This window comes from Bombus huntii, chromosome 1, assembly GCF_024542735.1.
Source record: "Bombus huntii isolate Logan2020A chromosome 1, iyBomHunt1.1, whole genome shotgun sequence".
Taxonomy (NCBI): domain Eukaryota; kingdom Metazoa; phylum Arthropoda; class Insecta; order Hymenoptera; family Apidae; genus Bombus; species Bombus huntii.
In genome coordinates, this window is record NC_066238.1 from 2,543,069 (window position 1) to 2,565,295 (window position 22,227).

The following is a 22,227-nucleotide window of genomic DNA, read 5'->3' on the forward strand; positions in this document are numbered from 1 at the left end:
GATAACATTAATGTACATTATCGTATATTACCATGTCGATATTAACTTGCAGTAACCGTAAATTAATTTACAAAAGGATCACGATACTTCTACCCCGCCACCCTTGACTTACACAGCATGGAAAATCCTCGAGGGAGATCCTCGTCTCTGTTTCACCCTCGACTACTTACATTTCACGTCAAGATTAATCGAGCTCTTCGCCGATCCCAGTCTATTGGTGGCCTGGCAGGTATAGGTGCCAGAATCTTCAGCATATACCGTGAGCACGTCCAACGCAGCGAATCCAAAGTCACAAGTCGTTCTGTACCTGTGACCGGTGGATAATGGTTTCCCATTGTGGAACCATTCCACCTTCATAGTTGGATCGGGGTAGGGCTCGATACGGCACTCATAGTGTGCGCTTTGTCCCTCGACCAAGCTGGTAGGTCCGTTTAGTTGGACAGTGAACGATGGTTTCTCCTTTACCACGATCTCTTCTTCTTCGCGTCGTTGATACCTGCTGGTGTCCTCCAGCGCCTGGATCTTCGACAACGCGCTCTCGTGCTGCGACTCGAATTGCAGGGCCGCCTTGGCTGTGTTCGGGAATAGGTTTGTCAGTGTGTCGTTGTACACGTGTCGTGAATAGCGGTGATATGTTCGATCGAGGTGAAAATGAGGTATGGGTGCTTTTAGTGTTTCTTTTTTTTTTTCATTTTTTAGGACGATCTTTTCACGAAAATTACATTTTCGCTGGATGTTACATCGGATGCTGGACCGTCTTTGGTGTAATGTAGGTTGATGTTTGATTTCGATGGGAGGATTAATCCCTTTGCTACTGAGGCTCCAATGTGTTTGACTTTGTTTGCGAGTGACAACATCTTTGATGGAATTGTTTGTTCGATCGTTGGTGTACATAATTGACGTTTAACAGAATTATCGATCGTTAACATGGTATAAATTTGTGCCAGGGGAATTAAAGTCCAAGTATATGAGAATATACTGATTTCTATTTAGGTATTTTAGAAAATTGCATAGAAACGTAATATGTAGAATGAAACTTGAAATGTACTGAAGAGATTGTTGTTAAGAACTACCGTTTATTTATTTATTATAGTAAAGTATAGTTAAAGTGAATTTTTCATAGCAAAAGGATCAATTCTAAGTAATTATTGTTCAGTCAGTCATCGTTTCATCTTAATAAAATATTTCGAAAGATATTAAAAATTTGGTATAAAATATGAAGACATAAGACAGGGGTCAGTAAAAAAGCAAGGTATCATATTAAAAAATGATTTGTACGTGATCGATACGAAATGTCTATAAAGATTATAATCTTAATGTGTGATCAACGATGATGTATGTGAAATAATTGTTAAGAAAACTCAGCTGCGGCCAAGAATAAAAGATCTTCTTCTGCATTTCTTCGCGAATTTCGTAGTACAAAAAAGTATATTCGTGGAAGCGTCCAAAAAAGTTCTACCAACACTTCACCAAAAAAAAAAAAAAAAAAAAAGAAAAGGTAGGAAAAATCGCTACACACAAAAATACAAAAATATCTACGTGTAAGCAGCTGCTTCTACACGTCTTGAAAGCTAGATTATAGCTTATGAGAAGCGATACCGAAATCGAAGCCTCATTTTCAAAATGATTTTCTGTTCTGCGCACAATCTATACTCACACTGGACGAAAAGTGTCGCTGATGTTACAGCCTCTCCAAGATCATTTACTGCACGGCAAGTGTAGGTACCTGAGTCTTCAGGGTTCACGTATTTCATGTTTAGAGCGACGTATCCGAAATCGTGCATCGTTGTCACGCGATTCGCTATTGAAAATATAGTAATTTATTTGATTTACGATAGATGTATCGTTTGAGTGAAATTCGGATGTAATTTAAATCTCGATAAAATAAAGCAAAGCAGAAATTAGGAATTTTTAACGAAATTTTTAAGGTATAGAAAAATAAGTATTATAATTATCAATTGAATCTAATTGCAATGTAACTTATTGGTAAATTAAAAACTTTAAAAGATCGTTCGAAATTGGAATATACAGGGAAAATTTATTTCGGGATTAATATTCCAAAATTTATTTTGAGATAACACGGAGAAGAATTGTGAATTTAATTCGCTGCAGTTTATTGCGTTTGTTGTCGGATTAGAAAATTGAATTATTTGCCAAAATAACAGTACGTGTGGAAAAATGAATCTTGAACGTAACTTACAAGCTGCTATGGGAACTCCATTTCTCAACCATTCGACTTTGAGCTTTGAATCGCCTACAGGTATCACTCGAGCTTCGAAATGAGCCGCTTGATTTTCAGCGACTTTCAGATCCTTGATCGGCATCGTGAAAACTGGTGCTTGAGTAACGATTTCCTCGGTCGTAGTTTTACGTTGGTATCTCGAGGTATCCTCCAAGTAATGAAGACGTTGAAGTGTCTCTTCATTTTGGCTTTCCGTGTAAATTGACTTTTTCGCTGTGCGGTAAAAGAAAGAAATGAATACCTCAATTACGAACGTCAGGCAAAAAGTTCGAGTAAAAACAACACGTTATCAAATCTTTTATTCCATTAACTTCTTGAGAATTATTAACATATATATGACTTATCTGTTTAATTTAAGCATATTTCCAACAAATTTACTCAAGCATTATCGCGGATAAATATTCTTGAGTTATATGAAATCTCTACGTGACTAGCTATGTGTTCATGTGCTTCGTGACTATTTTATATATTTATCTGACTTTCTGTTCTTCACAAAATCGTTTCCCGGGAAGTTCAAATCCATTGTAGTTACTTTAATTTTAATAATTAGATCTTCTTTTGAAAATTTATTTCTTAAACTTACTACCGATAGAATTTAAAAAAAAAAATCTATCTATATACTGCAAAATTTTTCACGCACTTGACTCATAAATTTCTCTAAATTCCGTGATTTCTAATTTACGTTCCATATTTAAATCATCATCACACAAATACCATAAGATAAATTACGTGAATTTCCTAATTTAAATTTTACATACTACTAAAGTTTATTAGTAGTTTATTTATTAATATAAATTAAACACTAAATTTTCTAATTTAATACTATAAACTTTACATCGGAATATTATTAAAACGCATTAAAATTTTTTAATTTTTTAATAATAAAATTATAAAATCATAAAGAATTATGAAGAAAATACTATAAATTTTACATCATAGTATTATTAAAATACGTTTAAACTATTTTATTTTTTTTATGATAAAATTATAAAATCATAAAGAATTCATATCTATTTTATTAATTTCAACGAAGCACCTCAAAATCAAAAGCTAACGAAGAAAGAGGGTTGGGACTTACAGTGCACAACTGCAGTTGCAGATGTAATTGCCTCTCCTATGATATTCTTCGCTCGGCAGGTGTAAGTACCAGAGTCTTCAGGATAGGCGTACATGATATCCAAGGCCACGAAACCAAAGCTATTAGTCTCGACGAATCTTGAGCCAGCTTTCACAGGCTTATTATTATGGAACCATTCGACTTTCATCGTTACATCAGACACAGGGATCAACCTGCACTCGAAGTGTGCTCTTTGACCTTCTTTGATCTCAACGTTGTTCAAGGAGGTGGTGAAAATTGGAGCTTGAGTGGTTGTTTCCTCGATATCTTCTCGGCGTTGGTATCTCGATCTATCCTCGAGGTAATGAATTTGTTCCAGGCCAATCTCGTTCTGAGTGTCTGTCAGAACTTGTGCGGTTGATCGACAAGTTAGAGTGCAGGACACTTCGTCGCTGCCAACCAGATTGACAGCTCGACACGTGTAGGTACCCGAGTCCTCGGCGATTAAGTCGATTACATCCAGAGCAACGTAGCCAAAATCGTGGATTGGACGGAATCGGTGTCCTAGAATTAAGAAATTATATCTTGAGTTAGAAAAAATAAGAATATAAGAAAAAAACATCCTTTTTATCGCAGTATTGGAGAGTTCAGAAACTCTGCGTTGCAATTGTACTTTTTTGACAAAATAGAATCAAGCGAAGCTTGAAGTAGTTAGATCTGAAATATTAGACTGCGATATTTTTGTTGCAGTGGCGAATGGAAAAATCAATTAAGAGAAAACAAGCAAGAAAGCTTTGTAAAATACAGGTATCATGGTATTACATTAGGTTGTTCAAAAAGTTTCTTTGGTTCTATAAGGAATTGATATACCCACAATGTTTTTTGTTTTATATTAATTTATAGAATTATACACGAACATAATAATAATAAAATGGATCATATCTAATTCAATAAAATAATATAGAACAGAAATCGTTGTTCATCTATTATCACCTTATGAAACGAAATAATCTTTTCGGACAACCTAATATGTTTCTCTCAAGGAATAAGAAAACGAAATTTCGAGAAGACGGAAGAAGGTTAAACCCCGAGTTCTAAAAATCTAACATCTAACACCTATTTAATTAACGCATCTAATTATAATGTGAAAATTTAATTGGATCTAGAATTACATCTAGTTTGGATCTATTGTAATTTGTAGATCTGTATCTGTATTTGTATCTGTAATTTGGTAGATGCATTGGCTAGTTTCTACCTCTAAATTCTTACGGATCATCAAGCGTTTAGATCATTGATAATTGTTACTTCTATGAAGTTGATCTATAAATCGAAAATCTAAAAATTTCATTGTTTAAAATATTATTAAGAAACTTCATTTACCTATTGTAACCGGACGACCGTTCTTGAACCATTCGACTTTCAAGTTCGAGTCCGTTACAGGTTCCAGTTTGCACTCGAAATGAGCGTGTTGTCCTTCACGAAGATTCTCTTGATTTTTCGGAGCCGTGATGAATCTCGGTTTAACATTGACCACTTCGTCAACCAGTTCCTGTCTCTTGTATCTGGAAGCATCTTCCAAGTATTGTATTCTTTCCAAGCCTTCAGGATGTTGAGACTCCAGGAGTAAATCTTTCTTAGCGTGTACTCTCACTGAACAGGAAGTGACGGCTTCTCCCAGTTGATTTCTAGCTTGGCAGGTGTACACGCCTGAATCTTCAGGATAAACACCCAAGATGTCAAGGGCGACGTAATCGAATTCGTAAGATGGTCTGAATCTGTGGCCAGTCTTCACTGGTCTGCCATTGACGAACCATTCCACTTTCATGCTGGAGTCGCCAACTGGCTGAAGACGACACTCGAGGTGAACGTTGGTCAGCTCCACCGTTTCGATGTTGTGCAAAGGACGAGTGAATTGCGGTGGCTGCATCACTGTCACTTCTTCTTGCTGGGTCTTGCGATACCTGTGCGTTGAAACGTAAATTTATATGAATATTATGACAATAATAAAGGCTTTCTATCGTATTATACTTGGTACTTGATACTCGGTAATTCTACTTTTGTGAATTTCGAAATTTGATCGTCCACAAACGTAATTACTGTTCAACACCTTAAGAAATGTGCAAGTAATTTCCATGGGTTTACGTATGTCGAAGGAAGTCTTTAGAAGTAATCGTAAATTAGCTTCCAATTTATAGAGTTGAGTAGTGTGTTTTCTGAGCCACTCGTATAATATACATTTTTTTTAATTCAAATCGAAGACCCAATTTGATTGTTCGAGGAAAGAAGACTATTTGATATTCTTTTGTTATATAGCGTGTAAGCATTGAAACCAAATAAAATTACTAAATTTATACTAAACCTAAAAACTCGGTTTAACGTCTCGTAAAAATATTCGAGTCTAGAAAAAGGAAGAAGTTTGAATTTCCAATTGATTCTCGACCAAATCGCTTTCTAGAAATCTTCGCATAGATTTTGGTTTTATGATACTCTTAACGCTATCTACACATAATACAAATTGAAATATACCAATACAGATGGACTAAATTATATTTAAACTGTTAGGACGAAAATAAATAAACACTCGTATATATACAGACCTATCTTCGTTCCATTAAAAGAGAACGTTAAATTCGCCAAAAATATCTACATATTTTTAGCTCTCGTAAAAGCAAAAATTTCATACCTCATTTTACAGTTCTACTATAAATTCCATTAAATATTACAAACCTCGATGAATCTTCCAGCATTTGAATCTGTTCGAGCGATTGCTCGTGCTGAGTTTCGGTAACAACATCGGATTTTCCGATTACTCTGACGCAGGCTGAGGTATGAGCAGTGCCAAGATGATTGGTGGCTCTGACAGTATATTCGCCAGAGTCGAGGATAGTCGAATGCACGATATCCAAAGCGACGAAACCAAAGTCATAGTAAGTTCTAAATCTGGAGCCAACGGTAACTGGACGACCATTTTGGAACCATTCGACTCTCATCGTTGGATCGCCCATGGGTTCCAAACGACATTCCAAATGAATGTTCTTGCCCTCGCTCACTGGTTTAGGATCGCTCAATGGCTGCACGAATATTGGCTTTGATTTTGAAATTTCCTCGATGTGATATTGGGGCTCGACGAATTTCGATTCTTCGAGACGCTGAGTCTTCTCGTAGGAAGTGCGATGCATACTGCTGGTATCGACGCTTGAGCGTGCTATTATTAAAAACAAATAAGATTATATTATGGCGTTTGGTAGAATATATATTTGACACTATATAGTTCTGCTATATATTATATTTAATATTCTATACTTCTGCTATATATGCTATATCTAATATTCTACGATACTATTGTATAAATCTACGACTAATATTATAAAATTTAATGTTGGAAATTTGATATAAAATTTGACTCTTTTTTTTCAAGTACAATAAAGTAATTGTCTGATTCGATTGTTTTCCGAAATCCAAGATAAAAGTTGTTGCAAATTCGACACTGCGATAAAACTATTTTATTATCTTCGATCTATTTCGTGAAATGTATTGGATCGTCTAGACACGCGAAAAAAAGAACAAAATAGTCTATAAGAATAAATTGTTTAGAGATAGTTTATTTAATAAAATAAAATAAAATAATGGATAATTATATAATATAAATGGAAAGAAGACTTCAAACTAACTAAACCGAAGATACTATTTCATCAAAGAATTGAAAAATCTCATTAAGACGCAACTAGAACGAGTATGCGTCCATTTTATCGTAAATGTATGAATATTTATAAACACGCTGTAGAACGACGATTTTTAACATTTATCTACATCGACCTGCTTACTGTTTCTCACGATACACCTATGTATAACGAAATTTCAAAAACTTACTCTCCACGATCATCGTGGCGGACAGTTTAGCTTCTCCAAGAGCATTTCTAGCGACCACAGTGTAAGTACCAGCGTCCTCAGGTCTAACCTGAAGAATATCTATAGCCACGTATCCAAAGTCGTGATATGTTTGAATTCTATTTGCAGCAGTGATAGATTTTCCATTGTGGTACCATTCGATCGTCATAGTTAAATCGCTCTGAGGTTCCACACGAGCCTCGAAATGTGCACGTTGACCTTCAACGATCTTGTTAGTACCCTTCAGGTTGCCCAAAAATCGTGGTGCTTGAGTTACTTGTGTTTCTTCTTGAACTTGTCGCGAATATCTGCTGGAATCTTCCAAAGTTTGAATCTTCTGAAGTCCGGTCGGATGTTGACTGTCATAGATGACATCGTTCTTGCTGATGACGCTCAGTTGAGCGGTTGTATGTGCTTCACCGACGCGGTTATATGCGCGGCAAGTGTATATACCAACATCGTGAATCGTTACGTATTTGATGGTCAATGCCACGTAACCGAAGTTGAAGAATGTCGTGATCCGTGAACCTGAGGGAAAAATTTGCGTTCGTGTGATTGAAATTATCGAAATGTTGGCATGATTTCTTGACACTTGGCATTAGAGAGTTTCGTAATTTGAAAATCCTATTATAATTTTGCATGAAAATTCTGACAATATATTTCTAGGGATTTCGGGGTGTTAGAATTTTGGAATTATAGAATTCTGACATCTTGCGATATCGTAATTTTAGTTGAATTTCTGTTCTAAAATTCTAGAATTCCAGACTTTTGGGATTTCGCGATTGAAAATTTTGGGATCATAGAATTCCACGGTTTTCTAATTTCTAACTTTGTAATTATTTTTTCTCGTTGAAACGCCACGAATCTTACATCTCAACATTTCAGAACTACAATATTTTATCCTATTTTAATTGTCCTAAAATTTAATTGCTTTACCAATTTCAGAATCTTCAATTTTTAGCATCGAAAGATCGTAAGATGTTTAATTTTACAATCTCACAATCTTAGATTCTGATTGTAATAGTCTTAGGATTGCTACGATGCTTTTCCATGATTCTATGATCTAAAAATTCTATAATTCCAAATATTATGTATACAAGTGTAGAGGATTTATTAAACTACAACATGCAGTATACTTTGCAGCAGAATATAGAAAAAGATTCTACTTACTTGCTTCTACAGGGCGTCCGTCCTTGAGCCATTCGACTCTCAAATCAGAATCGCCGACTGGTTCTAGACGTGCTTCGAAATGAGCAAATCCGCCTTCTCGTATGTTGTTTTGATCCTTGATAGGAGATTTGAATTCCGGTGGGCTAGTCGGTTCAGGCTGTTGCTGTACGTATTTCTGGTGCATAGCCTGTTGATAGGCTTCCAATTCCTCGGCAGCCTCGATATACCTTTGTTGCTCGGGGATTCCCAGATCAGTAGTAACGCTTGTGCGTGCTACAATGATCCAATAACACGTACAATGTAATCAAATATTCTTTCAAATACTATTATTCAATATATAGGGACGATGTTATTTCACGACATTTACCAAAGACACGAAGAGACGCGGAGCTGACGGCCTCTCCCAAGCGGTTCACAGCTCTGACAGTATAAGAACCGGCATCTTCAGCTCGTAGGTGTAATATATTGAGCGAGACGTACCCGAAGTTGAAGATGGTTGTGATTCTTGAGCCTAGGTATAATTATTATTCGTTAAAATCTTGATCGTTGATAAAACTTGTAAAAAGAGAAAACGTAGTGAGAAATAACAAAAAGACAGATAAATAGAATTTATGTAAACATTCTTAATAATTAATTATATTATATTAAATAATGAATTGTTAATTATTAAGAATAACCTAGAAATCCTAGTATTGTTGATAATTTGGATACATTGGAAATGTACTTACTAGCTGTGATAGGCCTGCCATCCTTGTACCACTCCACTTTCATCGTGGGATCGCTTACAGGTGTCAGTTGCGCTTCAAAATGAGCGTTACGACCTTCCTGTAGCTCTCCTAGATCCTGGAGTGGTCGGATGAAGGCCGGCCGCTGTGAAGAGATCTCCTCCACACTCTCCTGCCTTTGATACTTGCTGTAATCCTCGAGCTGTTGAATATATTGAAGGCTGTCGGGGTGTTGGCTAGCCTGTTCGATTGTTGCGCGTGCTACAATGAGATTTTTTTTTTTATTTAACATTATCACAATTTTCTGATCTCGAGAGAATATTGGAAGCTTCCGGATCGCGAGAACAGAGAAATAGGAAATTTAAGTAAATAACGAAAACTCACGTGTCACGCTGAGGGTAGCTCGAGATTCGGCGACTCCGGTCGAACTCACGACGCGGCATAAATATTCGCCGCTGTCTTGAAGAACGATGCTAATTAAGTCGAGAGAGATGAAGCCAAATCGGAAGATAGAAGTCGCACGGGAACCTAAAATAGATAGATATGATTCGATAAAATTGATGAACTGAAAGATTTCAAGTTCGAAGATTCGAGGTTTCGGAATTTTAAAAATTTTGGAGATTGACAAATTTAAAAGTTTGGAATTCCGATCGTACGAAGATTCAACGATTCAAACATTGAAATATTGAGCGATCTTCTCAATGTTACATTAATATTTCAAGAGAGTTACTTACTCGCATCGAGAGCTCGTCCATTGACGTACCACTCTACCCTCATGGTGGGATCGCCCACCGGTTCGATTCTGGCCTCGAAGTGAATTCGTCCACCCTCGATCTGATGGACGTCCTTCAATGGTATGATGAAACGTGGTGGTGGATAAACTCTATCTTCCTCGGGTGGAGGCAAATATGGCTTGGCGCGTTCCACGTGTCTCAAATAAATCACTTCGGGGCCAGGCGCTGGTCTGTAATCGATTTTATCGTTACCTCCAGTCTTTGTAAACGAGATATAAATTTCATTAAAACCCTACCATCTATTTTCCTTTCGTTTGCATAAAAATAAAATTATAACATTTTAATATCTCGTTTGATCAAATTTTAATGTTGGATTTCGAAATCCAATATCATATAATTATATTATTAACAATATAATGTGTTAGAAATTAAACGAATACGATGTTTAAATAGCAATTAATATTTGCACAAATAGAATGGAAACTTACTCTGGTTCGATGACTTTCGTCGGTCGGGGTAAGTTCAGGCGTCTTGGTTCGGGGGCTACTCCTTTCGGTGTTTCCACGAAGAGCCGTGCTCGGGTGGCGGTAGAGCCAGCTACATTCTGCGCCGTGCACTGGTACCAAGCAGCATCTGACATTTTTGCGTAGGGTATATCTAAAGTTGATGCTCCGCTACCATCCGTTGAAATACGCACATCCGGTCCAGGTGTTATTGGCACTCCATCCTGTGTTAACAGATATCAAGAAAATTTATTTTTATCGCTCCTTCTCATTCCCTCATTTTTATTTTTTATTTTTCTTTCACGTCCATTCGACGTTCGACACTGTTATTCGAAGCATAGCATAAACAATATCGCAAGAAACGTCGCCTACAGATGCAAAAAGGCTCAGTTTCTGGCGAATTTAATTTTCGTTTCGTTTCTAAGAATAAGTCAGGATTTTTTTAAATTGTTATTTCAATGTAACCGAACCATCTTTTAAAACCGACGTCGACGAAGAATTGTAGTCTTCGAATGTCATCTTTCAGGAAAACCAGTGTGTATTAAGTTTTAAACGCTAATTAACTCACCTTCTGCCAGGTGATACGCGGTACAGGAGTGCCAACCGCACGAGCCATGAAAACAACCGGTTCTCCCTCTTTTACATTCGTTGTTGTGAATCGTTCCACGAATTTTGGCGCGACAACTTGTTCTTTCTCGATCACGTTCAAGTTACACTGGAACGAGGTTTCGCCAGCCTTGTTCCTGGCGACACAGGTCACGACGCCGGCGTCCGCGCGGCTCACGTTCGTGATCATCAATGAATTATTACCAGACTCGTTCACGAGGATCTTGTGGGTCAGATCGTTGACTACTTGCTGACCGTTTATGTACCATGTCACCTCGGGATACGGACGGCCGGTTACGCGACAGTCAAACCTGAAAGTCACGTGTTATTCTTCCATGTGATTCTTAATTTCTTCATTTTGAGAACTGTCTCTACGTAGAGAAGAATGGTAAGGGGATGTAAAAGGGGAAAGTAGGTAAAGATAGAGTAACATAGAGCAGTATAACAAATACTACCTTATTTTATAGAATGCTATATTTTATAATTGGTACTATATTTTAATTTATTAGCAAATAATAAAATATTGGTCCAATTGTTAATTAACCAATGGTAGAAATATTCTTCAGTGTCCTTTTTAGGATTTTAAATTTCTGTCAGATGAATAACATTTTTCTTGCAACACTAAATGAAAAGTACGAAATGACACAAAGATAGTAAGTGTCAATTGTGAAAGTAATAACAATAACAGACCAAAAGACCCATAGAAAAGGATAATAATTCTGCATCGTCAACTATCGATATCGAAGATATATAGAAATATACATAGTACGAATGTCGAAGACACATATTTTCCTACCACTGTTGTAAGATTTTTTAAATTCCAAAAAATAATTAGTATCTTCCTAAAAATTGAACAATTCGAAAGTATACGCGAAACGTACCTGGTCATTTTTCCTTCGGTGGCATCGCGATCGGTGCACGTGCGAACGAAATTCGGCGGCAGTACTTTCCCAGAGTCGGACTCGCCAGTTGTTTCAACTTGCTGAGTTTTGATCGTTTCTCTTGGAGCTTGATAGGCCTGATCCACTTGATCGCTGGACTCAATCGCCAGATATGCAGAGCTGACGGTGCAACCCTGAGGATTTTCCGAGAGCAAAGTGTAATGGCCACTGTCTTCCGGCAGGGCGACTCTGATCCTCAAGGTAGCTTGCTGATTCGAGTGGCTCATTTCCACGCGTTGTGATTCGCGGATCCTCTGACCGTTTTTGAACCAAGTTAACTGAAATACAAAGTGGAATTGCATAGAAAATTGTTTTGGTAAATACATTTAAGCAACATCGTTCTTTATAATTTTCTGAATAGATCGAGGACGTTTATGCAAATTCATATCACGAGAATAAGCGAAGAAATTAAACTTAATTTTTCGATTCTTTAAATTTAAAATTATAATAATATCGTAAAATTAAAGTATGATTATTATTTTATTAGAAAGCTAAAGAGTGAAAACCTGAATGAAGACTTGCTTTGTTTCTTAAATATTATAATAATGAAACGTTCTGTACATTTTTGCATGTTACGTGCATTCCGTATATTTTTTCACATTTCAGTTTGCCATAAACGCATAAACATCCTCTGCTGACTCGTGTCTTTCCATTCTCTTATTTCCTACGATGGTTTAGTTTTTCTCTTTGTTCTTCGATTTCATTCGAAATCTATCGAAATACATACGTATTTTCATTCTGTTCTTTAGAGGAACCAAACTAAACTAAACCAAACTAACTTCTAAACTAAAGTCTTTAGAGAAATATACCAAATGCCAAATATTAAATAATACAAAATTCAAAGACACGAACGAATTAAAAACGTCATCAGCTTACTCTTGGTTTCGGATTGCCCGAGATCTTCGCAGTGAAAACGGCATCGGATCCCTCGACAAGCTTCGAGTTTCTGGGCTTCTGCGTGATTTGCGGAGGTGCAACCGGTCCCAGACTACGATCTACCACCGTCGAAATCTGCACGTCGGATTCGCCCACGAAACGACGAGTAATCGACTCTCGAAACTCCGTTTCCCGCAGCAGTCTGTATTCGAAAGTGTCCACCTGCAAATTAGTCACACTATTATCTTTCGTTCAACCATAAATCAAAAAAAAAAGTTCCCAAGAGATAAATTTCTTCTGTATGTATATTTGTTTCTTATGCATATTTTTTGTTCTTATGTTTCTTCGTAGATATATATATCTGTCCTTGAATAAATGGATAAAATAGCAACCTTGAAATCTTCGATGCTGATGGAAGTTCCGTTAACGTAGCTTCGTTTATCGATCGTTTGTTGATAACTGCGTTGTTGAACGCTTTGTGTTCCTGTTTGAGACTTCTGTTCGGTGGACTGGAAGGTCTGAGCGTATTCCTTCCTGAAACCCATCTGTTGTTGTTGTGGAGGTCCAAATCCTTCTGGTTGAATGTAAACGGAGCAGATTGCTTCGCCTAAAACGAAAAAGAAAAATATGGTGTTATAATGTTTTAATTTTATTTCTATTTATTCAATGAATAATTTCTCAAAGAATATTTTTATATTCATTTATTCGCAGAATGAAGAGTTAACGCGTATCACTGGCTAACTCCAAGCGGCATAGAAAATGTTAATATAAATCATGTAATCGTAGAAAGTATCTTCCTTCTTCTTATTTACGGATAAAATCAGAACTTAATGGAATGTTTGTTTTTATAGACTTGCACTCGGCATACGTAATGGAAATTTCAATTATAAAACTCTAATAAACGTTTATGATTGCGATCTACTATATAATCGAGGTAAAACTCTCTTCAGTACGAAATGGCAATTTAATTCTATCCAGTTTTAGTCTACGTATCTATATTTCAAAATAATTTAACAAGCACTCTAGTGGAAAAGAGCAGGTGAAACTCTTTAATTAGTTGGAACACTGATTTTTTAATACGAGCTATACATCGACTAGAACAAAATTGTACGTTGAAGATATTCGAGAAACAGCCTCACCGTATTGATTTTTAGCACTGCACGTGTATTCGCCCTCGTCCCCAGGACCAATTTGGTTAATTTGAAGCGTGACCGCTCCGGTCTTCTCGTCGTAAGACATTCGAATTTTCCATGATTCCAACAACGGCGCACCCTTGTGCGTCCAGGATACCGTGGGCTTTGGATTTCCTCGGACGCGTCCCTCGAAAATCGCGTTTCCACCCTGCGCGAATCTGGCGTTCTTAAAGATCTGTTCGAAGACCGGCGGCGATGGATCGCCGGGTCTGCCGGTAAATCTGTAACGAGAATTATGAGAAATTGAATTTTAATTTAAATTCCATGTCTATTAATTGTCGCGTAACATTAAATCAAATTCTGGCAAATTCTTCAATTTCTAACATTCGTCGCCACAAAATCTTTGAATTTATTTTTATTCCTGAAGACTTCAAACATTTTTCAACGACTATTCAAAGACTTCAACATTTGACTTGAACGATAATTGCGTTATAGTAGGTTGTCCGAAAAGTTTCTTTCGTTTTATAAGGAAATAATTTTGTTGTTTTATATTATTTTGTCGAATTACGTACGATCCATCTTGTTCTGTTGAGACAAACATTTCACAGACTTGGTTTCACGTTTGTATGAAGGTGCACTGTTGTAAAAAACACGTTTGCGGAAGAAAGACACTTTTCGGACAATATAACAGAAACATCGATTGGTATTTAATTTGTAGAATTTCTTTAAAAATTTCGAATATTTTCAAGCTTTTTGGAACCATAAAGGAATTAGAAAATCACATGAATCTACACGAATGATTCAATTTACTCGAAATGGGATAATTCCAATTTAATTACCCGAATCTTTTACAATTCTTAAAACGATATCAATTGTCAATAATTCTGAAATATCCTAAATGAGATAGCCTGAAGTGACTTCTCGATGGAAGGAGAAATATTTTTTCAAATAAATGGGAAACTACTTACGTTGGTACCGTGGGCGTCGTCTGCATCACAATCTCCCCTTGAACTATAAGCAACAAAAGAAACAACATATGAATCCTGCGTACATCTTCGCGTAAAAATAAAAGGTTAACATAATGTTAACGTTAGTTCGATCGATTTTATAAACAGCAGTTTTATTTTCAATTTTCTTTCCTACGTATACGTCATTAAATAATCTCGTCGTCGATCTTTCGAACGAAAGAAAAATGCATTACGAAGCTTTCGCCTAGTTTTTCTCCGCGTTGGTCACTTTTATTTCTGTTTATGGGATGCTTGCTAGTGGTGTATTTCCTTCTCGTTCCCCCTAACTGGGCCAGAACGAGCCGAGGAAACGAACCGTTGCGTTGACGCCGTTTTCTTCTCTGTCGCCGTCACGCGCAATGCCGACCGTGCACCTTTTTTACAGACTTATCTACACTGGAACTCGGTGCAATTAAGTCAATTTGCTAATTAAGCACGGGGCCCCGTTGACGCGAAATACTTGTGACCCGTAAGCGTATTTACATTACTTTTGACATTTCGTGTTCAACTCTTCTCAAGCGAGTAATTTTTGAAACAATGCGAATAATATAACACTTTTATCGTCATATCTTTTATTTTAAACGTATTCGATGCTTCTTGAAATTTCTAATTGTGTCGCGCGAGATAAATAGAAATATTTGTTCAAGTGTTGCCATCGAGTGTAACGGTATTATCTTATGGAATTTTTAGAATTCTCTACAAATCTATCCAGTTACAGTTGAATCAGCTAAACTCGACAAAATTGGATAGAAACGTAATTTTGAAAATCATAGAGATAAACAATTCTAGTCCTCCATGGACAAGACGAAACAATTACTTTCAAGCGTGGTTTCTTTGACTTTTTGAATATCCAGAAAATCTAAAAAACAATTTAAATTCTGTTGTACACATCAATGTCTGTATTATTATAACATGTACATGGTAACATATCCAACTTTTTTAACTCTTTTCAATAAAAGTAAAAATCCAGAGAGAAAGAAGTCGAGAAAGGAGTCTCGATCTTTTTACGGAAGATCATATTTTCTTATTTCTTCGATATAGGAAAACCTACATCGTATTAAGACAAACGTTTTAATCTTTCTTCGAGAAAAGTAAAAATTGAAAGGAGAGAAATTGGACTGGATTGGACTGGAAAATTTTCCAGTCTCTCTATACAGCATTAAATCTACTTAATTCTTCGACGTAATAAAACAGTAAAATCTGTCGAAGAATATTGTTATAATAAATCGACATGGAAAAAGCATCGTACATAAAAAATGGTACTACGGAAATAAATCAGCTAACAGCATAAAATTCGATATTTTCCAACCCCACGTCCTACTTTTTCACATAAAAATACTTTATATCCGCGCAACCTAAAATTTCTCTAACGGTTTCCACTAAAAATCCGTATTTATAACACGAAACCGTTTTGTATACAACCGTCATTATGACACACTGTTAGTTATTCGTTCGCCAATTCCTGGATTAAGTAATTTCATCGTTTCACGAGCTGGAAAGCGTCTGAATCATCGGCAACATCTGCGCCATTTCACCAGCAAACGCGCGAGGAAAAATAAAGGATCGCTTTTCTGACCTCGTAATTTCGCGTCTTCTCTTTTTACTAACCAGCATCGTCCAACTCTCGCGAGCTAAAGGACTCTTTCGATCGAAATTACGCGGGCAATGCGTCCGACGATTAAACGGGCGCCAGCTACAGGAAATTAATTGACAGCAGCTAGACGGGAACGCGACGAAAATAAACTTCCGACAACAATCTCGACGACCGCCGCTTAAACCACTTTCGTTATCACGGTTAAAGCACCCGAGTGGATTCTAGAAGCGGTGACGCGATCGTTCAGAAATTCGAACCATGTTTAAGCGAGATGCATCGCGCAATAAATTCGAGAAAAGGGAAGAAGCTTGTGAGAAAGCGCGGAGACGCGACGTTGCGCGTATTTTCGCTGCAAATTGTTTTTCTTTCTAATATTTCGTTATTATATTTATTACTGCGAGATATCACCAACGTTTGCTGTTCACAGTAGAATTTGTCTTTAGAAATATTCGCTGTTACCGGAGAGTAATCGTACAGTTGTTCAATTTTCTTTTATACGATATAATTTAAATGCAACGTTCTAAATAAAAATACCCGCGTCGATTTCGTATTTTTCGTTATTAGGATTAACGTGTAGGATTTTTCATTATGAGAATGTGCAGTGGGATATATGGTATAATGACGTGAGATGGCTGATTTTTAAAAGCTAAATTGCAATTACAAAATTAATATTAGAACTACCACACCAGTCAAATTGTCTGGTTCTACCATTTTATATTAAAATTCCTACTTCATGTTACATTTATTTCCGCAATGATGTAATGACTTTCGCAACGATAACCAGAAGAATAATATAATGAATTTTATTTTATTTTTTACGTATTCAAACTGAAAATAATTTTGTATCAAGGTTACTTGTACCAATACCAGTGAAAATGACCGGTACTTGTCAAAGTGTAGGAGGGTCCTGCAATCTGTTTATCGAACTCCAATTAACCAGTTTTCTCGTTTTATACAACTTGCCACGCGTTTTTACAATTTTTACCGCGTATCATTCGACATGATGATATCAGTTATCAGGAAAATTCCGGATCGATCGCTAGATGCTAACACTAGAAATACCACATCAATCAAAATGACTGGTTCTACATTTTTATAGATGTGTGAACCCTCGTTTAGGGATCATTGTCCCAGATGGATTAACAATACCAAAAATGTACTACATAACGTGGAATTACTTTTGTAGGAAAGTAATAAATCAATAAATATACAAATATTCTATTATTACGTATTTTTTAAAGACCAGTCATTTTCACTGGTTTTGGTAGAAATAGCTTCGTGTTAACTATCGGTAGTTCTAGTGTTAATAACTGTGGATGGAATCGTTTCGATATTTAACAGTTCTTTACCATCAAGCTAGAATGAGATCTTAATAATAATTAATAATAAAATTAGGGTTAAGTTCTTCCCGTTAATTTACACATTTCAGTGACGTTGTAGATACCTTAGAGCGAAAATATACGTCCGGGTGAAATGATGTTTGTATTTAACACAGTCTCGTTTGGAAGTAGATGACATTTTTGATATTGTAATTTGATAAAGATCGACAGACATTACGTGAAGGAATAGCGTCAGAATGTCAAGGTAGAATAGGGACTTGGAGCACCTGGTATTAAAAAACACGAAAGATAACGAATCCATGTTTGTTCTATCAACTGTAGAGTTCCAAGAGATGACTAATAATCTTTAAAAAAACATAGAACCATCGATCGAACGAAGAATCGGCAGACGGACTGATCAACTCTTTTCGATTTTTTAATTTTATCACTCAGCTACATGATTACGTTTAATGTTTCAGAGGAACAAATTATTTGCTGCTATATATTTATTTGTTGCAAGAAAATACCATAAAGAATTCTATGAAAATTGGAAAAAATAATGCTTCTGACATCTCCTTATTTTTCTCTACTTTCCAACTTCTGAAGATAATTTTCTTAGCTGATCAGTTGATCGTTCGATCTTTTATTTTATAGGTCGAACATTTTGTAATTTTATTCGATAAAAGTATCTATCGAGCAGTCTAGCAAGCATTTCAAGCCGCTTCTATTCATTCACAGATTATTCGGAGATGTTCACTCTTTTTGAACGTAAAATGGCAATGGACTACAGATTTAACAATTAAACCACATCGATTCTTTCTCTGTTGGGCTCCCTACATTCAATATCATCTGAAGATATGGTCCTATTGTCGTTTAATGAACGAACAAGCACACATTTATTAAGAATTCAAGTTAAGCTACTAACACGGGTTCTCTGAGTCACGAGAAAATGTGACTTCGTAACTCACGCCACCCAGAGTATGCAAATCGATCGTCTGGAGACGAAATAAAAATATGCAACCTGAAATCCATCAACGCGTGCGTTTCACAAGGAGCCATTCATAACCTTGCTAGGAGGAGTTATAAGTTCACGTATGCGAAGTACGTTCTCGGTCAAAAGTCTTGGGAGACCAGATTTAACGAAATAATACTCTCAATGTTAATATTAATTTCTAATAGAATTTTTACATTCCTCGTTCGGTTACGAACGACTAAAATCAAACTAATTTCATTAATTTGAATTAACATGGATTAAAATCAAAAGTTTGAATTGACTTGGGTTGTTTGATTTGCGGCTATTTAACTTCAATTTATATTTCATGTTTTATGTGATAGAGATCGAGTAATTTAGATAATCTCTTCAGGGTTAACTATGCGATTAACGATACGATTGAGGATTAATATTAGATTGTGCGGAAAGTTTCTTTCGTTTTATAAGGAAATAATAGACGCACAATGTTTTTTGTTTTATATTAGTTTATTGAATTATGCACGAACGTAATAATAAAAATAGAATGAAATAGATCATATTTAATTCAATAAAATAATATAAAATAGAAGTTGTTCTTCATCAGCTTATGAAACGAGAGAAACTTTTCGGACAACCTAATACAACTACTAGGTTTTAATCAGACCTATGATTGATATTAAAGGTACTATTAAATATCATTTAAGTATTGTTAAACACAAAATTTCATTGTAATCAAACATTTAGATGATATTTATGAGAAATCTGGACGTGCAAAGACGTACGCCAAGATATTCATAAATCCCATAATATTAAAAAATGCAAACAAATCTCTACGTAGCTTCCATTCTTTTAACCACGTTTCTGCCCCTGTTATTATTCATCAGCTCTCGATTCTACCGAAATGATGAACACATCATCAGCCTAACATTTCCTTATCACCGAAAATACCAGACAAGATAAAATTCCTCCGCATCTCTGTCACCAATTATCAAAATTATTGCAAATTAATTCAAGGTACCAACAATCATCTCCAGCTTTATAAACAAACACGTACATACGTATATGCGTTTAACGCAGATAAAAACGAAGAGACGCTGAAGAAAAGAAAGATCGGTACCATTCTCGTTTGAGACAGGGAAGATGGGGGCGAGAGAGGGACAAAGACAGACGAAAACAGAAAGAAACGCACGAAGAAGCGAGAATGAGAGAGAGAGAGAGAGAGAGAGAGAGAGAGAAGGACGTAACGTGGTCGGATAACCGCGGGATCCTATTTTTGCATCCAGATGGGGATCGCGTTACCGTGAGCCATTTTAGGAGCAACTATCTTTGCGCGGCGCCCAGCGCCGCGACGCGTCTCCACCGGCCGGACTACATGCACCTCGACCAATCGCCGTGGACGTTACGCAAAGCCAGTCACTGACCAAAATAAAACAGCTCCAAACGTTGTTATCCCGCCCCTTCTAACCCTCCTTGTCCTTATAGTTGAGCATCTTTCTCTCTTTCTTAGCGGTTGGACAGTCTCTCTGTCTTTGAAAATATTTATAAATGTTTATTGCAAACGACAGTGAAACGTGGGTGGAGTGAATTTGCTCGATGAAAAGACTCCTATGGTTTCGATGAATGTTTAACATGGTGGGATATTCGAGGGTTACTTTTGGTGTTTTTCGTTCATGGTCGATGTAGGTTGATGGTGGTGGATGTACATTTTCTGCCTGTTCCTCGGTTGACTGATCGATTGTTGGGTCAGGTTATTGTTTACGACCTCGACTGACAGCCGCTGACGTCTCGATCAGCTGATTTCGAGGGGCGATGCTGTTCTTTTGAATGGTAGGAAGAGCCTCGGTTCTTCGCTTAGCTTCGGTTTGCCGAGGTTTCGCTCTTGTTGGGCAAGTGACCATGCGTGTTATTCAGGTACGTAGGTGAAGAGAATGATTTTTTTAGAAGCTGATCCGCCGAGGTTCGAACATGGTTAGATCATTATGCAAATTATTTTCTAATATTTTGATGGAGGAAGAGCAATTTTTTAAAGGTCCAGTTTACATTTTATGTATATTCAACGTACTATGTAGGTCATGCTTGATACAAAAAATTGTAAATAGGTGAAAGAGAAGGTTTTTTGTAACGACTAAACTCTTAAACCGATGTATATATCTGTGTATCAAGTTAGTTAGTAAAAAAGGGATTTTTTAAGGGCTGATCCGTTTGATATACATTTAATACGAAACGAATATTTTTCCTCTAGCAACTTTTGTGCCCTGATTCGTATTTACGTTGAAACTTAATATCATATTTAATTGAAAATATAATAGAAATGGGCGAAGGGAAAGAGTTCTTTTTTAAACGTTAATCTTAGATTTGACGTTTGATCAAAGTACATACTTCTATGTAAGTACTCGTATGCAGATATCTATGCGTTTTACGCTATTAAGTAGTTATTCTTAGGTAGGTGCGATCTCTTTAAGCAGTTACAGTTAGCAGGAAGTGACGTGGCTGATTAATTGACATCTGGATGGGCGCATTAACTTCTAGGCTGCTAATTATACAGATGCTTAGTTAAATCAGTAAAATTGGTTTGCACTATAGAAAAACACTTTACAAGACATTGTTTATTATTATTTTGATCTTAACGAGCTAGTTAAAAAACCTAAGCACAAAGAGAATATGTATATGAATGTAAATTATACGGCTGTAATAAAAATGTAGTTCACTCGAGTAAAGGTGTCAGAATATATTTGAATTCATTTTAGTGTCTGTTAGATTAATCTCTAATTAGCAGTATCAAAATCAAATTTTTAGATAGAAACTAGAGAGAAATCGAACTTGAAGCATCGTAATAAACATCCGACTTAGTTGCTAATTGTAACCTATTAATATATAAATATATATATATATTTATCTTAACATCATCTGTGACCTAATCTAAAACTCAAGCATAAATAAATCCATGAATTTAACATCGTACATGAAACGAATAAATCAGTTCATTCAAGTTGGATATTCTACAACTCGCTGAAACTTTTTCTAGATTCTACATTACTCTCATTACGGTGTAACTACATACGGTATACTAATCGAAATGAATTTATACAACAATCAATGCAACCAATATGAAAGAACTCGTATGCCGAATATCCATCGATTATATAAAATTTGAATTTAATCCAAGTTAAATTTTATTCCTCGTTAAAACCTTCGCTGGTAACCAAAACGGTATAACTACACACAGTATACTAATCGAAATGAATTTATACAACAATCAATGCAACCAATATGAAAGAACTCGTATGCCGAATATCCATCGATTATATAAAATTTGAATTGAATCCAAATTAAATTTTATTTCTTGTTAAAATGTCCTCTGGTAACCAAAACGGTATAACTACACACGGTATACTAATCGAAATGAATTTATACAACAATCAATGCAACCAATATGAAAGAACTCGTATGCCGAATATCCAT

General features: G+C 36.1%; 1 protein-coding gene across 12 annotated transcripts in view; it reads right to left on the minus strand.

Annotated features, from left to right (window-relative positions):
- Nucleotides 1-22,227, minus strand: part of LOC126871333 (titin) — a 147,873-nt gene that overhangs the window by 100,929 nt on the left and 24,717 nt on the right. For all 12 annotated transcript variants that reach the window (XR_007691624.1, XM_050630050.1, XM_050630082.1 and 9 more), the window contains 19 exons: nt 14,844-14,886; nt 13,882-14,156; nt 13,135-13,349; nt 12,743-12,964; nt 11,807-12,144; nt 10,888-11,236; nt 10,305-10,543; nt 9,817-10,046; nt 9,467-9,610; nt 9,086-9,343; nt 8,725-8,868; nt 8,358-8,630; nt 7,170-7,715; nt 6,027-6,504; nt 4,680-5,260; nt 3,321-3,863; nt 2,201-2,455; nt 1,658-1,801; nt 171-572 (listed from right to left, as the gene is read on the minus strand). Coding sequence is in view for 11 of the 12 variants with exons in the window: in XM_050630050.1 (XP_050486007.1) it covers nt 171-572; nt 1,658-1,801; nt 2,201-2,455; nt 3,321-3,863; nt 4,680-5,260; nt 6,027-6,504; nt 7,170-7,715; nt 8,358-8,630; nt 8,725-8,868; nt 9,086-9,343; nt 9,467-9,610; nt 9,817-10,046; nt 10,305-10,543; nt 10,888-11,236; nt 11,807-12,144; nt 12,743-12,964; nt 13,135-13,349; nt 13,882-14,156; nt 14,844-14,886 (5,679 nt within the window). In the remaining variant the exon portion in view is untranslated. The remainder of the gene's footprint in view (nt 1-170; nt 573-1,657; nt 1,802-2,200; nt 2,456-3,320; nt 3,864-4,679; nt 5,261-6,026; nt 6,505-7,169; nt 7,716-8,357; nt 8,631-8,724; nt 8,869-9,085; nt 9,344-9,466; nt 9,611-9,816; nt 10,047-10,304; nt 10,544-10,887; nt 11,237-11,806; nt 12,145-12,742; nt 12,965-13,134; nt 13,350-13,881; nt 14,157-14,843; nt 14,887-22,227) is intronic.